At 41.2% G+C, this 20,499-nt stretch overlaps 1 protein-coding gene across 28 annotated transcripts in view; it reads left to right on the plus strand.

Moving 5' to 3' along the window:
• KALRN (kalirin RhoGEF kinase) overlaps positions 1–20,499 on the plus strand; it is a 694,106-nt gene that overhangs the window by 396,006 nt on the left and 277,601 nt on the right. For 19 of the 28 annotated variants that reach the window (XM_055259658.2, XM_055259655.2, XM_055259656.2 and 16 more), the window contains 5 exons: positions 1,907–2,125; positions 5,728–5,877; positions 8,751–8,865; positions 13,073–13,188; positions 13,676–13,798. In XM_055259658.2, coding sequence (XP_055115633.1) covers positions 1,907–2,125; positions 5,728–5,877; positions 8,751–8,865; positions 13,073–13,188; positions 13,676–13,798 — 723 coding nt within the window. The remainder of the gene's footprint in view (positions 1–1,906; positions 2,126–5,727; positions 5,878–8,750; positions 8,866–13,072; positions 13,189–13,675; positions 13,799–20,499) is intronic. The other 9 variants (XM_063630174.1, XM_063630176.1, XM_055259665.2 and 6 more) reach the window with 2 other exon arrangements.

The raw sequence follows: 20,499 nt of genomic DNA on the forward strand, positions 1-20,499 counted from the left end.
ACCCTGTCTCAAAAACAAAAAAAGAATTGGGCACACAGCAGTCAAGTTCCCATAGTCATAAGCAGCAACGAAGAAAATGAAGGCTGAGCGATCAGATTAGAGGTATAGCACAGTTATGAGGCATGCTGGGCAGAATGAAGACAGCTCTTGGCCATACCTCCTCTTTATTTACCTTCAGTGAAAAGGTTTGCCTTAATCAAATGGTGGGCAAGTAAGACCAAGTGTCATAACACACTTAAGCATCTCAATAAGCTTTTGAGGAAACATGGGTAAATGTATTCACAGTGCTTGAAATGACTATATTCCACATGACTGCATATGCAATATGTATTCATTTGGGTTAGACACCATTTCATCTTTACAGAATAGAGGCTCACTAAGCATACACACCTCTTAATCAGTTCTGGGTTTCTATCTGGATACAACTTGATTAAATATTCTTGGAATTGATGTTGAGATATAGGCCACTTAGTCTCGAGAGGGCATGGCAGAGCAGTTAGGATTTCTAGAAGATATTGGGAATGAAAGGTAGGCAGAGTCTGCATTGCCTAGAACAATGAAGGGAACAGAACCAGAATTGCAACATATGCTCCTTCTCCAGGTGGCCTGTGCTTCTCCTTAAATGTGTCAGTTCAGACTAGGTTCTCCATCAGAAGGAAAATATGCCAGGGAAGATAAGCTATTTCAAAGGGAGTGAAAGCAGCTGGGTTTGCCTTAACCCATTTTGAGAGTGTTACTAGAGGCCTTTAGAGTGATTGTTGGTGGGGAGCATAATTTGACTTCTTTCTTGAACCCTAAGAAAGAACCCTGGGTTCCATCAGGGAAAATCAAAAAGTTAATAGAAAATAAAAAGTAAAAAAGTAAATTAAAAGTTAATAAAAAAAGGATTAAAAAAATAGAACTTCTGGTCAGGTGTGGTGGTTCTTGCCTGTAATCCCAGCACTTTGAGAGGCTGAGGCCAGAGGATCATTTGAGGCCAGGAGTTTGAGACCAGCCTGGGCAAGACAGCAAGATCCCGTGTCTACAAAAAGTGAAAAATTAGCCAAGTGTGATGGCACACACCTGTAGTCCCAGCTATCCAGCTACTTTGGAGGCTGAAGCAAGAGATTGCTTGAGCCCAGTTCAAGGCTGCAGCAAGCCATGATTGCACCATTGCACTGCACTTCAGCCTGGGTGACAGATCAAGACCCTGTCTCAAAAAAAAAAAAAAAACGAAGAAAGAAAATAGACCTTCTACATATATATGTATCTCCTCAAGGGATATGTAAATAACATGGGGATTATGTATTGAGGTGAATTATCTCCTGCACTGTTGTGCCCCCCAGTGAAGTAATTAAGGGATGATGTAGGAGGTTACTCTCTAGCTTTATTAACCTGCCAAATTTATTCCTTCAACTGGAATCTTTTTCAACTGATTATTAATGTTTTAAATGATTGCAGTGTTAGCTGAGATTTGTGTTACATGAAGTTTCTTTTCATGTGCTGTCTATACTTGATCTGTAAAATGGGACTGTAGTAGTAACCTCCTCTGAAAACTCAATGTACAATTTTATTATTCTGTTTGTAAAGGAAATTTATGAACCAATTAGGGAGCAGATTGATATATAACTTCTGTTTCTCTACTATAGAAACTGAAATGTCCTTAAAATCTAGAATGCTGCAAGGAAAAAGAAAGAAATGGGGACAGGAGTTAGGGTCGTGAGAGATTAGCTAATAAAAATGTATGTTTATTCTTTTTTTAAATATGCTTTAAAAATAATAATGTATTAATGGTCATGACAAAATGGATCAGTCATTTAAAGCTCTTTAACTTCTCTGCATCTTTTCACTCACGCCTCACTCCACCCCCTCCCATACCACGCCTGGGTTGTTCCCACGGACCTTTCTCTCCTCTCCTTGTGCCCAGTCCCTCTTTCATGCCACTTCCTTGCAGAAGACGCACCAGAGTGCCCTGCAGGTACAGCAGAAAGCCGAGGTGCTACTCCAGGCTGGCCACTATGATGCCGATGCCATCCGGGAATGTGCTGAGAAGGTGGCCCTCCACTGGCAGCAGCTCATGCTGAAGATGGAAGACCGGCTAAAACTGGTCAATGCCTCTGTGGCCTTTTACAAAACTTCTGAACAGGTGAGGGAAAGGACTGTGGGGCTTGTGGGGCTGAGATTGCCAGAGGGCTATTTTCTGCCTTGCAGTGTAAATGGGCAGTACTTATGTCAGCAAGAAGCCTGTCCTCTCAGTACTAACATTTGAAGAATAGTTTGTGGAAACACCACAGATGACTTTTTTTATCATCCTTTCCATTTGAGCACTGGACTGTGGGATTTGTCTGTCATAAATTTCTGAAACTCACCAGACCTATAGGGAGGTGTTGAAATAGAAATTGGGTGTATACTAAATGCTAGATTTGGGCAGTATATTAGTCAGCTGTTACCACCATAGTGCTGTGTGACAAAATACCCCAAAACTCAGTGACATCAATAAACATTTTTTTTTTTTTTTGCTTAAGTGTCTTGGATTCAGTTGATCTTGGCTGAACTTGGTAGAACTAGGCTTCGAGCTGCAGACTGGATCTAGATCTGTTCCCATGTCTCTTGTCCTCCTTGACCTGAAGCCATCCCAGGCACATTTATAGTTAAAGGCAGGAATGCAAGAGTCCAAAATCTACCATACAAGTGCATTTCAAGTCTTTGCTTGTGTCATATTCTCTTTCATCTCGTTGGCTAAAATAAGTCACATGGCCAAGCCAACATTAGTGAGGTAGCAATGCCTCCTATGAAGGTTAGGAAAGGAGAATGAATAGTTGCTGAACAATAATTAAATCTATCACAGTTAGGCATTATGCACTGCTTGAAAAACACATGGTTCTTTCATTTCTTGGGCCCCTAGTCTAATGGAGGAAACACAGCTCTCTGTCATTGGGGAACTAGGAACACACCAGATAAGATGATGCTGCTGTGGGAGAAAAGGCAGGAACTGGACAGCAGGGCCATAACCATGCAGTGTGTTACCCTTTCATCTGTATAGCAATATGCACAGGGCTAAGAGGATTTTTAAAATGACTTGGGTGCTGTTAGGGAATCCTTTTTATGAAACAGGTTTAAAACAAGAATACTTTTACTCAATGTATAGTAGTTTCCTTCTCTGAATTGTTCCCTGGTAGAAGTAAATCAGAATCATTCTCCTTGGGTGACTTACAGGGACCGTCGGAAAGTCTCCCTTGGAGCAAATATGACATGCGCATCAGAGGGCCCTGCAGCCAGGGTTAGAGTCTCCACCCCTTCTCTCAGTCCTTTCTGTTGCTTCAAAGGGATGACTCCTTTGATGGCCACAGAAGTGAGGAGCTGCAGACTAAGATGATAGGGAGCTTCCCCAGTTGATCCATAGATTCAACACAGTCTCAATCAAATCCCAGCAAGCTTTTTTTTTGGTAGAAATTGATACATTAATTCTAAGATCTATATGGAAATAAAATGCAAATGCAAAGAATACAAATGCAAAGAAACTAGAACAGCCAAAACAATTTTGAAAAGGAAGAACAAAGTTGGACAAGTCACACTGCCTGATTTAAGGACTTATTCTAAAGCAGGAGGGATCAAGACAGAATGGTATTTGGTATAAGAATAAACACAATGAGACAGAATAGTGGTTATAGAAATAGATCCACATATATACAGTCAGTTGATTTTTGACAAAAAAATTCAATGAGTGAAAGAAAGTCTTTTCAGCAAAGGATGCTGGACAACTGAATATCCATGTGGAAACAAATGAGGCTTAATTCCTGTCTAATATTATACACAAATTTTAATTTGAGATGGATCAAGATGGTGAGGGACACTGGAGTAAGAGTCAAGAAATTTTACCCTGAAGTGAACTTGCCGAAGGTTACTTTACCCCTCTGGATTTCTGTTTCCTGTCTTGTTAAAGTATTTATACCTAATAATCTTCTCATTTCTTCTAACTCCCAAATTGTTTGCTTCTAAGTTCAGTCCTATCATGGGACAGATCTCAAGTACTCTTTTTCTTAAAGTTTTTGCATGTCTGTAAGCTGTTTTATCTCAAAACATGAGCTGCCTGCACGTTTCAGGCCTTGCAGAAAGAAAGGTGTGATGCTAGAGATGGGACTAGAGAAGTCACCTCGAGTTCGGTGACAGATCTTCTCATGACATGAGAAGCATGTCTGGCTATGAGAGTGTTCTTCCTGGGACAGCTTTCAGCACATCTTTCAGCTCAGTTCATAACTCAATGAATGCCCTATCCAAAGACATCTTTCATCTGGCTGGGCATGGAGGCTCATGCCTATAATACCAGCACTTTGGGAGGCCAAGGCAGGTGGATCACTTGAGGTCAGGAGTTCAAGACCAGCCTGACCAACATGGTGAAACCCCATCTCTACTAAAAATACAAAAATTAGCTGGATATGGTAGTGGGTGCCTGTAATTCCAGCTACTCGGGAGCCTGAGGCAGGAGAATCACTTGAACCTGGGAGGCAGAGGTTGCATTGAGCCGAGATTGCACCACTGCACTCCAGCCTGGGTGAAAAAGCTAGACTCCATCACACACACACACACACACACACACACACACAAAGACATCTTTCATCAAAAGACTTTCTCAGAGAAGGCCAAAGATAATCATAGCAGTTCTTCCCTGCTGCCATATCCAAACAAGTAATCAAAGTCTATTGAAGGAAATCCAATCATTCCCAAAGTCTATTGAAGGAAATCCAGTATCCATGGGGTATTTGTTCCAGGACCCTTCACAGATATGTACATTCTCCCATGTAATTTAAATCGTCTCTGGATTACTTATTGTTTTTATTTGTATTATTTTTTATGCTGTACTTTTTAACTAAGTATTTTCAATCCATAGTTGGTTGAATCATGGATGTAGAACCCACAGATATGGAAGGATGGTTGTATAGGTATATGAGTTTCAATTTTCTGCATCCTCCTCCAGGCCCTGATACTAGGCTGCCTTGGGTTTTCCACTGTGGGACCCAGGCTGAATTTCCCTCCAAACCTCCTTCAAAATGCTTTTGCTCTCTTCTGAGTTCATTTATAAGGTTACTTAGCATGGCTTCTCAGCATCTTTAGAACTAAAAAGCTTCTTAACTGTCTTTTAGGTTAACCCAAATTTGTTACTCCTCTACAGGAAACGTGTATTTTGTAATAGAGGTCCTGGAGATGTCATGTCTTATGGCAGGATTTTTTAGACGTTTTTCCCCAGGGGAGGAAAAAGATGACATTCATTTATGGCCCGTAAACCATACAACGTAGGCAGCTTCCGGCAACTTCCTCCTTTGTCTCTGCTTGAGGCTCCTTACTATGGGACAAGTACAGATGGTCGGATAAGTCAAGTATCTTCTCCAAACCTCATTTCCTGTTCTACCTAATTTATAGTTATTGTGAAATTATAACAATATAATGTGTAAAAACACTGAAACTCCAAAGATTCTAGACTGCCTTACTTTCTTACTTCACCTACTATTCCTAGGTAATGTCACCAAATCCCATAAAAAGATGATTCCAAAATCTATATCTTCAGTTATAACGTCTCCCAGGTTTCAGACACAGGACTGACACTGCCTCCTGGACTTCTCTTAGATGTCTCAGAGGCATTAAACTTCTAATGAAAAATGTCATATATGTAGGCTTCTATAGACTGAAGGTCCTCAGAGAATACTTCCTGAATAATTAATTTACTGAGTCTTTTCTTCCATGATTCACTAGGTGTGTAGCGTCCTGGAGAGCTTAGAGCAAGAATACCGGAGAGATGAGGACTGGTGTGGTGGACGAGATAAGCTGGGGCCAGCGGCAGAGATCGACCATGTCATTCCACTCATCAGCAAACATTTGGAACAAAAGGAGGCCTTTCTTAAGGTCAGAGCACATTGTCATGCAAGGGCTCAGACTCCTGGCCTTGGCCTTGTTCTTTCATCCTCTTTCTCTTTCTCTTTCTCTTTCTCCTCCTCCTCCTTCTTCTCCTTCTCTCTCTCTGTCTCTCTCTCTCTCTCTCTCTCACACACACACACACACACACACACAGCTTCAAACATGCTTCCTAGCCCCTCTTTTTTTCTAACCTCTTCCCTAAAGGGGTAAGGGAGTGTAATGAAGATGTTGACTGGTTAATTTCAAAGGGTGAAAGGTTACATTTCCAACATTTATTTCTCTCTTAGCACTTTTTGTATAGTTAGGTGATCAGGATACACTATTACTACTACTGCAATCTTCAGATATCCGAGTATCCCATGGATGTTGTTAACTGAGAAAAAGACATGCTTTCATTCAGTTGTGTTTGGCTAATTAAATTATTTTTTGATAGTAATATCAAAAAGATATAAGCTTAGATATAAAACATGATTAAAATATTTTATAAATGAAAGGTGCAAAAATTAGGGTAAGAAATAAATGAATTTGGGTGCCCTATTTATTTATCAATCTAGCAATTACCAATTACCAACACACATGACACTGTTCATTCTTCTGTATTAAGAGATAAATGCCTTATTCCGAGTATTCTACTAGTGCCCTGCCTTCCGAGGGAGGAAGCACAGGCCTGCTCTGCACAGACTGTCAGCTGGTGTGGGAAGTCCTTGTGAGCCTCCTTCCCCAGCCTTTGATCTTCTCCTCTGATCGCCTCTCTTCTGTGTTCAAGCTCATCTAAAGGCTCCATTTGCTCTCAGATTTCTTGCTTTCATGTTCTGCTTCCTCTCAGGTTTCTGGGAATAGAAGAGACAATTTTTATACCCTGACATGTTGCCATTGATTTTATTCAATTCTGTAATTAACTGCCTTTCTTTTATTAGGGATTTTCTCTACTTGACCACCACTTTGAGCTTAATTTTTATTTTTTTTAAGCTGGCCTCTCCCTGCCCTCCTCCTGTCTATCTGGTATCTGCACCTATATGGGTCAGAACCTTTAGTAATCAGCTCTTACTAATAGGACTAAATAGAAATTCTTCTGTGCAGAGCTTATGATGATTTGTTACAGTTTTCCCTATTACAAAGCAAATTTTAAAGTGGAACAATTTAAGTAGAGCATATAAAAATCCAAACAGAAGTATAAATATATTTCTTCATACAATTAAAAGAAAATGTTTCTATTGAAGAAAGAAATAGAAAACCCTCTGGTCTGATGTTTTCCATATGTCCCTGAAACCATAGTGAGAAGCTGCCTATCACTGTGGGAATGATATGCCCAGTAAATAGAATACTGAGCTCTTTATTTGTATTCATTAGTTGATCCACTTGAAACTCCTTAAGCTGAGACCACCATCAAGCTGTTTTATTCAGTAGCCTCTGTGTTCATGGACACATCAGCAGGCGTTTGTGTACCAGATATCCTAGATGCCTTTGTTGGTAATTTTTCATATAACCAGAAAATTATAAAATTTTATAATTATGTTTCTATTATATAATAATTTTTAATTATATTATTTGTAGGATCAGAGGGAAAGCATAAGATTCTAAAATTTTACATTTCAAGGTGTGTAGAAGAAAAAATAAAATTTCAAAGAAAAATGAAATAAAATTGCACAGTTTTATCTGAGATAATTTAATTCTGAAAACTATGGATTAAAAATTAGTATGCTAGTATTTATTACTTTACAACCAGAAAAAAAAACCTGCTTTGTAGAGAAATCCAGAAAATACTAAGCTTGAGAGGAACAAGAAATACTGTCAGTCATCCTAGATCCTAGATCTGTGTTGCTTCCTGGCTCCTGCCATTTCTGGGCTCCAGTCTTGTCCATCAGCACAACAAGGAGAGTGTGACCAGCCCTCTCTCTGCCGCCCATAGCTAATATGAGTCGTAAAGGGGGTAGGTAATATAACAGCTGTTAGTCCTTTATGTAGACTGGCATTCTTCAACAATAGAATACTTATTAATGATATTTAGATGAGGGGGACTTGATGGGCAAATAAGTCTGAAAAATGTTGGTAATTTCCATTTAGATTTGGAATGTAGGGTTAATAGATGTGTTTACCAAATTTACTTGCTCAGGTCTGAGTCACACTGATTTTCAAGTGGGTTTATGTTTCCTGAGCTTACACCAGTGGTCATGTAAGAGGCATTCTGGTGGCTGAGGAAAAGTAGGCTGAGAGTGAATATTAGTAATGCCTGGTCAACATAGAAGGAGACGAGGGGTGGCTCATTTGTGATTATTATCTGAGATGGAATGGGCAGAGACAAGGAGTAATTCTTCACTTGACAAACGGAAAGCTCAGAAGGGTGAGCTCCATAAATTGGAATTGGAGTCTCCATGAACCAGTGGAGACTTCCAGAGCTCTGCTCCTTCCACATTCCTTCAGAGTTCTTGAGCCTCCTAAAAAGTACAAGGAGGAGCCAGGTGCCGTGGCTCATGCCTGTAATCCTAGCACTTTGGGAGGCCAAGGTGGGCAGATTGCTTGAGCCCAGTAGTTTGAGACCAGCCTGGGCAACATAGTGAGACCTCATCTTTACAAAAAATGCACAAAGTTAGCTAGGTGTGGTGGTGGGCGCCTGTAGTCCCAGCTACTCAGGAGGCTAAGATGGAAGGACCACTTAAGCCTGGGAGGTGGAGACTGCGGCGAGCTATGATCATGCCACTGCACTGCAGCCTAGGCAACAGAGTGAGACTCTGTCTCAAAAAAAAAAAAAAAAAAAAAAAAAAGCAGAAGAAAATATAGAAGGAAGGAGGGTATGCCTTCTCCATTTTCTTGGATTCCATACACCTGCTGGGACAGGGGCCTCACGGCTTTGTCTTTCTCAGGCCTGCACCCTGGCTCGGCGGAATGCTGAGGTGTTTCTCAAGTACATCCACAGGAACAATGTCAGCATGCCCAGTGTCGCCAGCCACACTCGGGGACCCGAGCAACAAGTGAAAGGTCAGTGAGAGACCTGCCCAGCCACCAGTCACTTCAGCAACAGCCGCTCCCTGAAATATACCATGTACCCAGTTTTCACACAATCTCAAATTTCCTGCTGCTTCTCCTTAGAAATGAAAATGTATGATGTGGGATGGTGTGGGCAGTAATGATTCATGGTCAATTTTTAAACATGCATCAAGATCTGGAAGGCAAAAACAAGGATAAAATTTCCCCAAGTACTTTCATTTATCTTAGAGTCTGGACAGCACTGCCTAGTGGAATTTTCTGAAATAATGGAAATTGCCTGTATCTATGCTGTGCAATACAGCAGCTATTGAGCACTTGAAATATGGCTAGTGCAACTGAGGAACTAAATTTTAACTCTTATTTAATATTAACTAATTTAAATGTAAATTACTGATTGTGGCTCCTGGTTAATATATTGAACAGCACAAGACTAGGGTGTCTTATAGCCTGGGAACAGAATGTGGACTGAGAATCCTAAAACCAAATGCTGACCCTGGATTTGTCACTGATTGATTAAGCCTTTTAAAACTTTAGTTTCTTATATAAAATGAGGGGAGCATCTAGACTCTTGCTACTCAAATTGTAGTTCCCAGACCAGCCACATTGACATCCCTGGGAGAGTGTAGGAAACATAGAATCTGAGGCCACACCCAAACTGACTGAGTCAGAAACTGCATTTTGGCACTTTGGGAGGTTGAGATGGGAGGATTGCTTGAGGCCAGGAGTTCAAGACCAGCCTGGGCAACACAGTGAGACCCCATCTCTACAAAAAATTAAAAAATTAGCCTGGTATGGTGGCATGCCTATAGCTCTAGTTACTCAGGAGGCTGAGATGGAAGGATAATTTGAGTCCAAGAGTTGGAGGCTGCAGTGAGCCATGTTTGCACCATTGTACTCCAGGCTGGGCAATAGAATGAGACCCTGTCTCAAAAAAAAAAAAAAAAAAAAAAGAGAGAAAAAAAGAACAAAGAACCTGCATTTTGGCAAAATGTCCAATTCTACCAACCAGGTGATTTGTGTGTTCATAAAATTTAGATAAGTGCTATTCTACATAATCTTTAATATCTCTGAATTCTAGAAAGTCTATGATAATAAATACATAACTTTTAAAAATTGCCCATTATCTGACCATGTGAAATTTAAATCATTATCTGTGGAATTTTTCTGACCATGCAGAAATTAGCCTTTGAGTGAGTGAAGAGTTTAACAAATGTCATCTTGCCAAGGCAGAGAAATGTAACTCTGGAACCGGAGGCTAGGGAGGGAACCTAAGCCGACTTGGAGTGAGGAGTGGTATGGGCTTAGAGACACCACGGACAGGTCTCTAGGGTGCGTGGTCTGCTTAAGAAGGGCTTCCCTCTTTGCTCAGATAGCTCAAGATTTGGAGAGAACAGAGGCCACTGGAAAGAATTAAATCTAGGAATCAAAGTTCCCTACAGAGAGGAGGGAGCAGAGTTTCTCTTCCAAATGTGCTATTCTATTTGTGGTCAGGAGACCTGTGGGGAGCTGGTATTATGTCACTTCTTCTAGCACATTTGAAAACATATGTTCTGGCTTCCAAATGTAGATGGGAGCTTGGGTGAGGCCAGCTGCCTACTGAGAGACCACATATCCCACCTACACCTCTGCATGCTGAAGAATAACAGGCACCCAGAGACAGTGGGAAATGCCTACATCTTCTTGGAGGCAAGACCAGGTTGTTGCCCATGTGAAAGCTTTCAAGAAGAGGGGGAAAAATAATCCTGAAACTCTTTATGATTTCTGCTGGATCTGGGTTGATTCCCTCAGCCACACCATAGAGGGAGCTTCAATGAGCAAAACTCTGGCTAGGGAACATAAAGACTAAAAGAAATGGGTTTCTACTCCTTCCTTGCCCAATTGAAGCTTCCACCTGAGCAGGGACCTACAATCCCTTATATATCAGTTTCCTTTTCACCTACTACCTAGACTCAAAGCCAATGTCATATACTTTTGGCTTTTTTATGCTGCTGGTTGTTATATGGCTGCATAACAACCAAGAAATTCAACGATATCCAACTGTAAGCATATGTTGTTCAGTGGCTGTGCATTGGCTGAGGAGCAGCATCTCAGCTGGGCTCAGCAGTGCAGTTGTGCTTCAGTCTGCAAGTCTAGCTAGCTTGGCTCCTTCACTCCAGGTAAGATCTTGTTTGCTCCACGTGTATGTATTCTGGGACCTGGGTCGAAGGGGCAGCAGTTACCCAGGAGAAGTTCCTATAGTGGTGATAGCAGAGGTACGAAGAGCAAAGTCAAGTCTATAAGTACGTTTCAAGGCCCTGCTTGTGTTTTATCTGGTAACAACTCATTTGCCAAAGCAAGTTATGTGGCCAAGCCAGAGATCAGTTGGGGAGTGAGAAACTGTACTTGCCTCTTTGGGAAGGAATGAAAAAGTTACATGATAAAGGCTTAGATACAGGGAAGGGTGAATGATTGGACCCAAAAAAGGCTGAGCACAGTGGCTCACGCCTGTAATCCTAGCACTTTGGGAGACTGAGGAAGGAGGATCACTTGAGCTCAGGAGTTTGAGACCAGCCTGGGCAACATATTGAGACCCCCATCTCTACAAAAAAAAATGTTTACAAATTGACTGGGTGTGGTGGCCTGTGCCTATAGTCTCAGCTACTCAGGCGGCTGAAGTGGGAGGATCACTTGAGCCTGGGAGGTTGAGGCTGCAATGAGCTATGATTGCACTCCATCTTGGGTGACAGAGCCAGACCCTGTCAAAAAAAGAAAAAAAAAGAAAGAGAAAGAAAGAAAGAAAGAGAAAGAAAGAAAAGAAAGAAAGAAAGAAAGAAAGAAAGAAAGAAAGAAAGAAAGAAAGAAAGAAAGAGAAAGAAAAGAGAAAGAAAAAAAGCACTTAGCCTAAAAGATGAAAAACAGATTCTGTCCTCAGAAAGCCAAACTTGGCTGGGGAGGTGAGAATGAAGGAGTATGAAAAGTACATAAAATCAACAAAAATTTCTCAGTGCAAGCACTTCACTTTGGGTTGTGCCATCTTCATAAAGCATAGAAAGTTGTACTTTATAGTCTTAGTAGTATGTTAGTAATATGGGAGACCAAGGTGACTAACAACTCAGGCTCTGAAGTCAGATCTGGCCCAAATCTGAACTCTGCCCTTTCCTATCTGAACAACCCTGAACTAGTTACCTTCCCTATGCTTTCTCAAAAGCTTTCTCTAAACCTCAGTTTTCTCATCTGTATAATGGAGATAATAATGGTGCATGCATTGTGGGGTATTATAAAAATGAGTGTCTTCCACATACTGAGTATGTGATAAATATTATTCATATGGTTATTATTGTATATTTTGTTAATATCTAATATGGCAACAGGAAGCAGGGGAAAGACATAATAAAATAAATTTGATTGCTTCCAGCATAGAACATACTATTTAAAATGCTTAAGACATCTATCCACGTACCCAGCTATTCCTGAAACAACAGAAAATTTAGAGAGGGAAATAGCATGGACTGAATACCTAACCATGGCCCACTTGCTTTGCTATATGCCTGTGTATACACTCTCATTTAACATCAGTTTTAGCTTTTCTTACGATCACATCCAAAACAACATGGGCCCAGAGACAACATGAAGACATAATTCCAACACAGCTTCCCTATGACCACTATTTAGAAGTGTTTAAATTGAGGCTGTGCCGTTAAAGTGCTGTGTGCACAACCTCTTGTGCAGGTCCAAGAACATGGCTCATGATGTGGGTTGTCAAGCCAGTGACACCAGCCCTCATTCCACTATAAATCTCCTGCGCTCTAATAATGAGTCCTTAAGAATGACTGAGATTCCTGTCAAGGTCCACCCATGCTCATTAGATTCTGGGGGCCAATTGAATTAGTTGCTTCCTAAGATTTCTTAGAACCAAGGACTAATTTTGCTATAAAGAGAATCGGGGTCATTTGTAAGTCACTGGTGTTATATTCTTGCCACCTTAGTTGATGGAACTCTCATCAATGGGCTCTCCCCCTAGACTTCTCGACCTTGCTCCTTTCTAGGAAATCCTTTCTGTATCCAGCTTTTGCTCCCTTTCTTCTGATGCTGGATTAGTATCGTGGGGATGCTTGAAATCACGGTCATGGTCACCTGGCACCTGGGCCATGGGGCTGAAGGGGTTGGTTGGATTTGCTCAGAGCCTCTTGTGACCATCATGCATCTCCTCTGCCCACAGCCATCCTGAGTGAGCTCCTGCAGAGGGAGAATCGCGTGCTGCATTTCTGGACCTTGAAGAAGCGGCGGTTAGACCAGTGCCAGCAATATGTGGTGTTCGAGCGCAGCGCTAAGCAGGTTGTCCAAAGCTTTCCCTGGCTGTGTCTCAGTTCTGGGGAGCATACAGAGGCCCATCACCAAGGCTTAGTCCAGAAGAGGGCCACGGCAGCAAATTGGGGATGGGAGTGGGGAATAAAGAAGAAAGAAAGCAGGTTGTCACCTGTCAGCAATTCAGCATTTACCAAGCTCTCTGTTTTGAGTTTGGTACCAGGAGATGTGAGGAAATGCTAGGTCACCCACTATGCCCCTAATTCATGGATGATATTAGGCCTGGCCTAGAAGAGTCCTCAGTCTACTGGGGGAGACCCTCTCTTTGCTGGTAAATGTTCCAAAGCAAGGGAGAGCTCGTTCATAAAAAAACAACTCCAGAGCTACATACCAATCAAATTGTCAGTGTTTCCTGGGTCCATTAAGTTGTCCCAGCAATAACCTTCATTGTAGTATGGCATGTTTTCCTACTGACAGCTGCCTTTTGGGGGACTGGATGAGTTGTTTCCTCCCATAGGCTCTTGACTGGATCCAAGAAACAGGTGAATTTTACCTCTCAACACATACCTCCACTGGAGAGACCACAGAGGAGACTCAGGAACTGCTGAAAGAATATGGGGAATTCAGGGTGCCTGCCAAGGTAGGAAACATCCCAGAGCTTCCCCCAAATCCACCCAGAACTCTCTGTTCTGGCCAATTTCACGTTATGGAAGCAAAGACAGCTTCTGTAAGCAAAAATACCTGGCTGCAGTGGCAAGGGGGGAGGCATGTAAATGTCCTAAAGGATTGTCTCTTTAGAAACCTGAATATCCAAAGAATTGCAGCTGCTGGGTAGAGCAGCTGTATGCAGGAAGTCAACTGCTATATACTGTGCTTCCAGATACTCATCTTCATGCTCCAGGTTCTGGAATCTGCTGTATTTTTTCAGACCAAATCAGGGAAAAGGGTGTATTCATGTAAAAATGTCACATGTGCATGTGAACACTGCAGATATCCACATATTCTTGCAATTTGAGTGGCTTGGGAAGTCCACCTTATTAGAAGGGTCATGACTATATATGGGTACACAAAATAGGTGAATTTCTCCTTTTCTCAGCTATTTCCATCTGGCCTCAAACCTGCTCATGAGCTAGGCTAGGTCTCTGGGGAGCAAAATCTGCAAGAATGTACATACCAATTCATACCAAGATTGTGGGGAATGCTATAATAGAAGGAAACCTGATTTTCATCTGTTTTCACAGCCAGGGTTTGATCTGAGGATGCTTGGGTTTGAATGAAAATCTGATCTGTCTCAAGTTCCTCTTTGTAATGTCCTCATCTCTCACACAGGGCTCCTTGCCACATGGGAGCCTTTTTTGGCATCACTTCCACACATAACATACACTTTTCCCAGGTTGAGAGATGCCCTTGTTGGGTCAAGGTGGGAAATAGCCTATCCGCAGATCCCTCTGACACTATAAGGAATGTTCCTCTGGTTTGATGTAACAAAATTAGGCCCTTAGCCTCATTCTTGAGCTGATATTTCAGAAGTGGTTATCCACTCTATGAATCTTTTCCTATGAACTCTCAATATTGGGGAGCCTCTCCCTGCATCCTTGTGAGCTTTGGGCCTTTTTGCCTAATGCAAAAAGCTATGAGCACAGATAAGAGGCTCATTTCAATACCAGTAAAAGCAAACAGCACAAAGAAGGTGGCAGATGCACAGAACCCTATTCAAATCCAAATTAAAATGGCTTGTGAATTAACAAGTTGGCTTTATCCGCCCTTCTCCAAATAGGGTTGATAATGAGCCATTAACAGGCTGAATAGTATGAGATCCGTTGGTGTTCCTATCTGCATAGGGTGGATCACAGCAGATACCCAGAACTTCACAGGATCAAAATCTTTCCATAATCAAAGTGGAAATCTGAAGAATTATTCAGTCAATCTTATTCATCCTACCTTTGTAACCTTCTTCATATATTTCTCCTCTTTTTCATTCACATAGCTACTACCCTAAGCTGTAGTAGCTTCCTAATTTGATTGCATGCCTTTGGCCTTTCTTTCCTTCCAATCCACCCTGTCCTTCATTGCTATTCATCTTTAAAATGCTACTTTGGTCACATAACCACCCAGATCAAGAACTTTAATGATTTTCCAATGCCTTTAGGATAATGCTCCACAACTCTACAGCTGTGCCACCCTACCTCCCCAGTTTCATCTTCAGTTATTATTTTATGCGGGGTTTATGCTCCAGCTGAATGGATGTATTCTCTTAGCCTCTGAGAGATACATCATATACTTTTTTGTCTATGTGCCTTTTTCATACATTTCTCTGCTTGGAATACCCTTCCCTTCCCTCTAGTTTGTGCTTTTTAAGAGGAGCCCCTCCTTTCCACTCTAGAGCCTCCTCCTCTATGATCCTTCCCACATACCAGGATATGATCCAGCTCATCCCTGCACTACAGCCCTTGTCCGTATAACCCTTCACCTGGCACAGACCATCTCTCCTCCAGTAATCTATGCAATGTTATCGCCTGTATAAGCCAACAGGATACTTAAAGACAAGAACCACACTATTCATCCAGAGTTCCCTAGGTTACCTAACTGCATTTTACACATTCAAAGGAGGCTACAACCATTCAAGACCGTAAGGAAAAAAGGAAGTTTGAGTAGATTCACCCCCTCCTCATTTATATTTAATATGAATCTTCTACTTTGGCTGTATGTGTTCTGTGTCCCTCCCGACGTAACTATCATGTTCCAAATCTCAAAGTTATTCATGTTAGAATATCTACAGGATAACAAACCCAGTTGAGGAGTTTCTGATTAGAGGCAGCAGCCTCCTGCCCCACCCTAATCCCACTTTCCAGAGGTAAACCTCTTCTAATCAGCTGTCTTTGATTATAATCTTTATCACCAATAAAATGAATTTGAAATGGAAACCAAATTGACCTTTCACCACAAGAGAATACATATAGTGGCCCTTATGGTTGAATAGGGCAATGGAGTACATTGAATTTAATAATACTCTGGTCCAAAGGAACAGACCAAGTAGAAGCACCATTGGATATAGAAAGATACTTTCTATGTAAAAGCTCGTAAATGTAAGAATAAAAATGAAATAAAAAGAGTTTGAATGAGGAAAAAAGGAAAACATAATTTTCATGTTGTAGTATGCCTATAGACAGTCCATTAAAAGAATAGAAATGGTATTTTCCTATTATGGGTTTCAAAATGTATAAGGGGTCAAGGCACACGGTGATGGGAAAGCTTAGTCATCATGACATTCGGAAGAACTCCATTTCTTCTAAAAGTAAAACTTTCTAAAGATTATTTTGTTTTTCATTTTTTACAAATTCCATGGTTTTTACTATATTCACAAGGTTGTGCAAACATTGCCACTGTTTAGTTCCAGAACATTGCCACTGTTTAGTTCCAGAACATTTTCATTACCCTAGAAAGAAACCCCATGCCCATTAGCCGTCACTCTGCATTCGCTACTCTCCTCAACCCCTGGCAACTGCTCATCTGCTTTCAGTCTCTATGGGTTTGCCTGTTTGGGCATTTCATATAAATGGAATCATACAATATGAGATCTTCTGTGACTGGCTTACTTCCCCTAGCCTAATGCTTTCAGGATTCATCCATGCTATTTGCATTTATCAATCCTTTTTTCCTATTTATTGCTAAATGGCATGCCATTTCATTGATATATCACTTTTTGTTTACTATTCATCAGTTGATGGACATTTGGGTTGTTTCCAGCTTTTGGCTGTTATGAATAATGCTGCTATAAACCTTTATATTCAAGTTTGGGTGTGAACATATATTTCAGTTACCTTATGTGCATACCTGGGAGTGGAATGGCTGGGTTATATGGAGTTCTACTGTGTTTAACTTTTTGAGGAACTGCTGAACTGTTTTTCAAAGTAGCTATACCATTTTGTACTCTCAACAGCAATTTGTGAGGGTTCCAATTTCTCTGCATCCTCACCAACACTTGTTATTGTGTCTTTTTATGTAGCCATCCTAGAGGGTGTGGAGTGGTATTCATTGTGGGTTTTGATTTGCATTTGCCAATGACTAATAATGTTAAGAAAATACTTTTTTAAGCTGGTAATTTCATCTCTGAAAATGAAAGAAGCCATGAGATAAACTGGACTTAATTCATCTTGACAAAAGAAAATTAAGCAGTAATGAAAGCAACTGGAGCCTTAGCTGAACTAAACTATGTTTTCCTGAGATTCAGATAGCAAGGAAAGGGAACACTGGGGTTGTCAGATGGTGCTTTAGACCGAGAGAGGTAGAATCTAAACAGTTCAGATAAAAGATAGGCGTGATATTATTTCTGAGACTCTTTTTTTTTGTTTGTTTTTTGTTTTTTGTTTTTTGAGATGGAGTTCCACTCTTGTCGCCCAGGCTGGAGTGTAGTCATGTGATCTCAGCTCACCACAACCTCCACCTCCTGGCTTCAAGTGATTCTCCTGCCTCAGCATCCCACGTAGCTGAGATTACGGGTGCTTGCCACCAGGTCTGGCTGATTTTTGTATTTTTAGTAGAGACAGGGTTTCACCATGTTGGCCAGGCTGGTCTTGAACTCCTGACCTCAGGTGATCCACCTGCCTTTGCCTCCCAAAGTGCTGCAATTACAGACATGAGCCACTGTGCCTGGTCTTTCTGACACTCTGAAGAGGAATATAGTTCATATGTGATGGAAAGTTTTGAAAATTTGGTTCTTTTATGTATAATAACAATCCCCTGCTGAATGAATCAGAAGATGTATTTCAAGAAACCTATTCACCTGCACAAGGAGCTCAGTAAATTTGTGTCTACAAAAAAATTGATAAGGAATATCAATATTCCTTATTATTATCTCATTATAAGGAATATCAATAATGAAAGGCAAATATGGAAGATTATGAGATTATAAGATTACTATCAAGAAGGCAAAATCTTAAAGTCTTGTAAAATGTGCTAAAGTCAAAAGGGCTTTAAAAAAATTTATTCAGAGTGAGGCTTACTGATGAGAGGAAGATCATAACCAAAGAAAAAAAGAAAGGAAAGGAGGAAAAGAGAGAGGAAGAGATAGAAAAAAATAGAATTACTGAACCCCTCTTTTGAACCTCTTTCTTTTCCAGCAGATAACTAGAATTCAAAATGGAAAGGCAAAACATAAATTAGGGGATACATGAAGCCCAAGATAAGTGAGCTGGCAGGTCTAGATTTCCAGGCCCAGATGAATTATGGTACCCAAAGTTTCCCTTTTGGCCACAAGATCATGTCCATACTTCTAAACCTTTCATTCAAGAACTGCTGCAGTCTGACTCCCATTTTATTAGTTTATATAAGTTACTGTCTTTGGAGGAAAGATTTGAGTTTCAAATGTGCTTAGGTTGAACGAGAAATGATATTGTATGGCTGTGTGTGGAAATAAAGACGATAGAAGCAATGTGTCTGAACCTCCCAGAAATCCAGAAAAAGCTCAGTGACTCAGCCCCATGGGAAGAACAAGAAATGTGGCATAGTGTCACCTCTGGAGATGAAAACTGGAATGTCATCCAAGACCAAGTGTGTCTCAAGCAGCCACATCATCTGGTCATCGTCTGAGAGCAAAGGACCAGAATCTGTGTAATGTTCTACGATTTCTATACCACAGCTTCCTTTTTCTTCTTCCTCTCTGCTTTCTGTGATTTCACTTCTACTCTGCAACCAATCACCCAGATCCCTGTCTGAGCAGTTTAAATCCTCAGGAAAGCAACCTCAGTTGACCCAGCTTATTTCTAGTCCCCTATTTAGACACAGCTTTTAGGCCAGGACACCTCAGAAGTCACTGGCTGCCTCTTGATGGGCTGCCCTCATAAGACAAGTTTTTACCTCTGATCTCAAAAGCTGTGACCAGGCATTTAGCAGGTCATGTGGTGCCACCACAATCACCTATGTATAAGAAGCCATTTCAGAATACTCCCAGTGGGGCCCATGGCCATGGTTGGTGTCTCAGTGCACTTATCCAATTCATGGGCCAAATGTATCATCTACTTCCTCCCAATAAAAATCTTCAACTCTTGCTGGTCTAGCTTTACTCATCTCCAAACACAAGATTTGCTCATTCATTCATTCAGTCAACATTGATGGTATGCCTACTATTTTCTAGATACTGGAGATATACAAATGAATAAGATGTAATACTTATCTTTTAGGGTTCATGGTCTAATGAAGGAGACTTATAAATAATGTGATATATGCTAAAATAGAAGCATGTATGTGATACTGTGGGAACACTGGGAAAGGCATTGCCCACTTGTTTTTGGGGGAGGAGAGGAGAGGAGAGAAAAAAGGGCATTGGATCGAGAGTAGGGATGAGTAGGAACCACTTATCACAGCAGGAGGGGCATGTGACATTCAACATGGCTGCAGTATAGGGAATGGAGAGCAGTGGAGACAGGGCTGCTACAAAGGTAGGTGGAGCCGCATGGGGAAGGGCGTGTCTACACTTCCCTCCACCTACTTCCTAAGGATGCATCTAAACTCATTTTACTGTCTCTTTGCTCCTCTAGTCCCCACACATACCTAGAATACTCTTGGTCACAAACCATTTGCTTTGCTGACTCTGAATCACAATTTTGATGCTTTAGGATATAATTTTATCTGATAGAGCTCCCCTAGTATGGCTGCTGCCACCAGCTGGCTGTAAAACTCTTTCTCATAGGTGGAGTCACTTTACCAAGAGCAGAGAATATGTATTTCCAAGACTTTTCCATAAACACATGGTCTCTGTTTTAAGTAAATAGAAAACCAAAGAAAACTGTTTTCAGGAAAAATAAAAATAAAAAACACCCTACATGCAATAAGATGAAAGTCCTCAGTATGCTTAGACACTGGAGATATATAAATGAATAAGATGATTAAAAAGAGGGGTTCAGTAATTCTAGTTTAGGTAGAATCGAGTAGATTCTATTTTGAATAGAAACGAGTAGATCCTATTTTGAATAGAATCTGCTAATTCCGTCTTAACCAATTCCCCCTGTTATTACTCTGCCTTTTCTTGGCTGAGGACATGTTTCTGCTATCCTCACACCCACCTCCTTTCCTTCACACCAAAGCTCTTACCCTTTATTTTCCAGTGCCAGACACCGGCCTACTGTCCCAAGATAGGAGAGGCTCCGTGTGCTGAGTGAGCTACTGGAGAGCTGGATCCCTGGTCCCTGGTCCCTGGTCATGCATGCGGCAGGCAGAGCACTCTCAACTCGCCTCTCTGACGCCCTCTTTCTCCAGCATTTCTTGGGAGGGTTGGTCTCTCATGGGAGGGGCTGTAGATAGGCCTGGAAGGATCAGATGGGGTGAGGATAGTAAAATAAAGAA

Source organism: Symphalangus syndactylus, chromosome 21, assembly GCF_028878055.3.
Source record: "Symphalangus syndactylus isolate Jambi chromosome 21, NHGRI_mSymSyn1-v2.1_pri, whole genome shotgun sequence".
Taxonomy (NCBI): Eukaryota; Metazoa; Chordata; class Mammalia; order Primates; family Hylobatidae; genus Symphalangus; species Symphalangus syndactylus.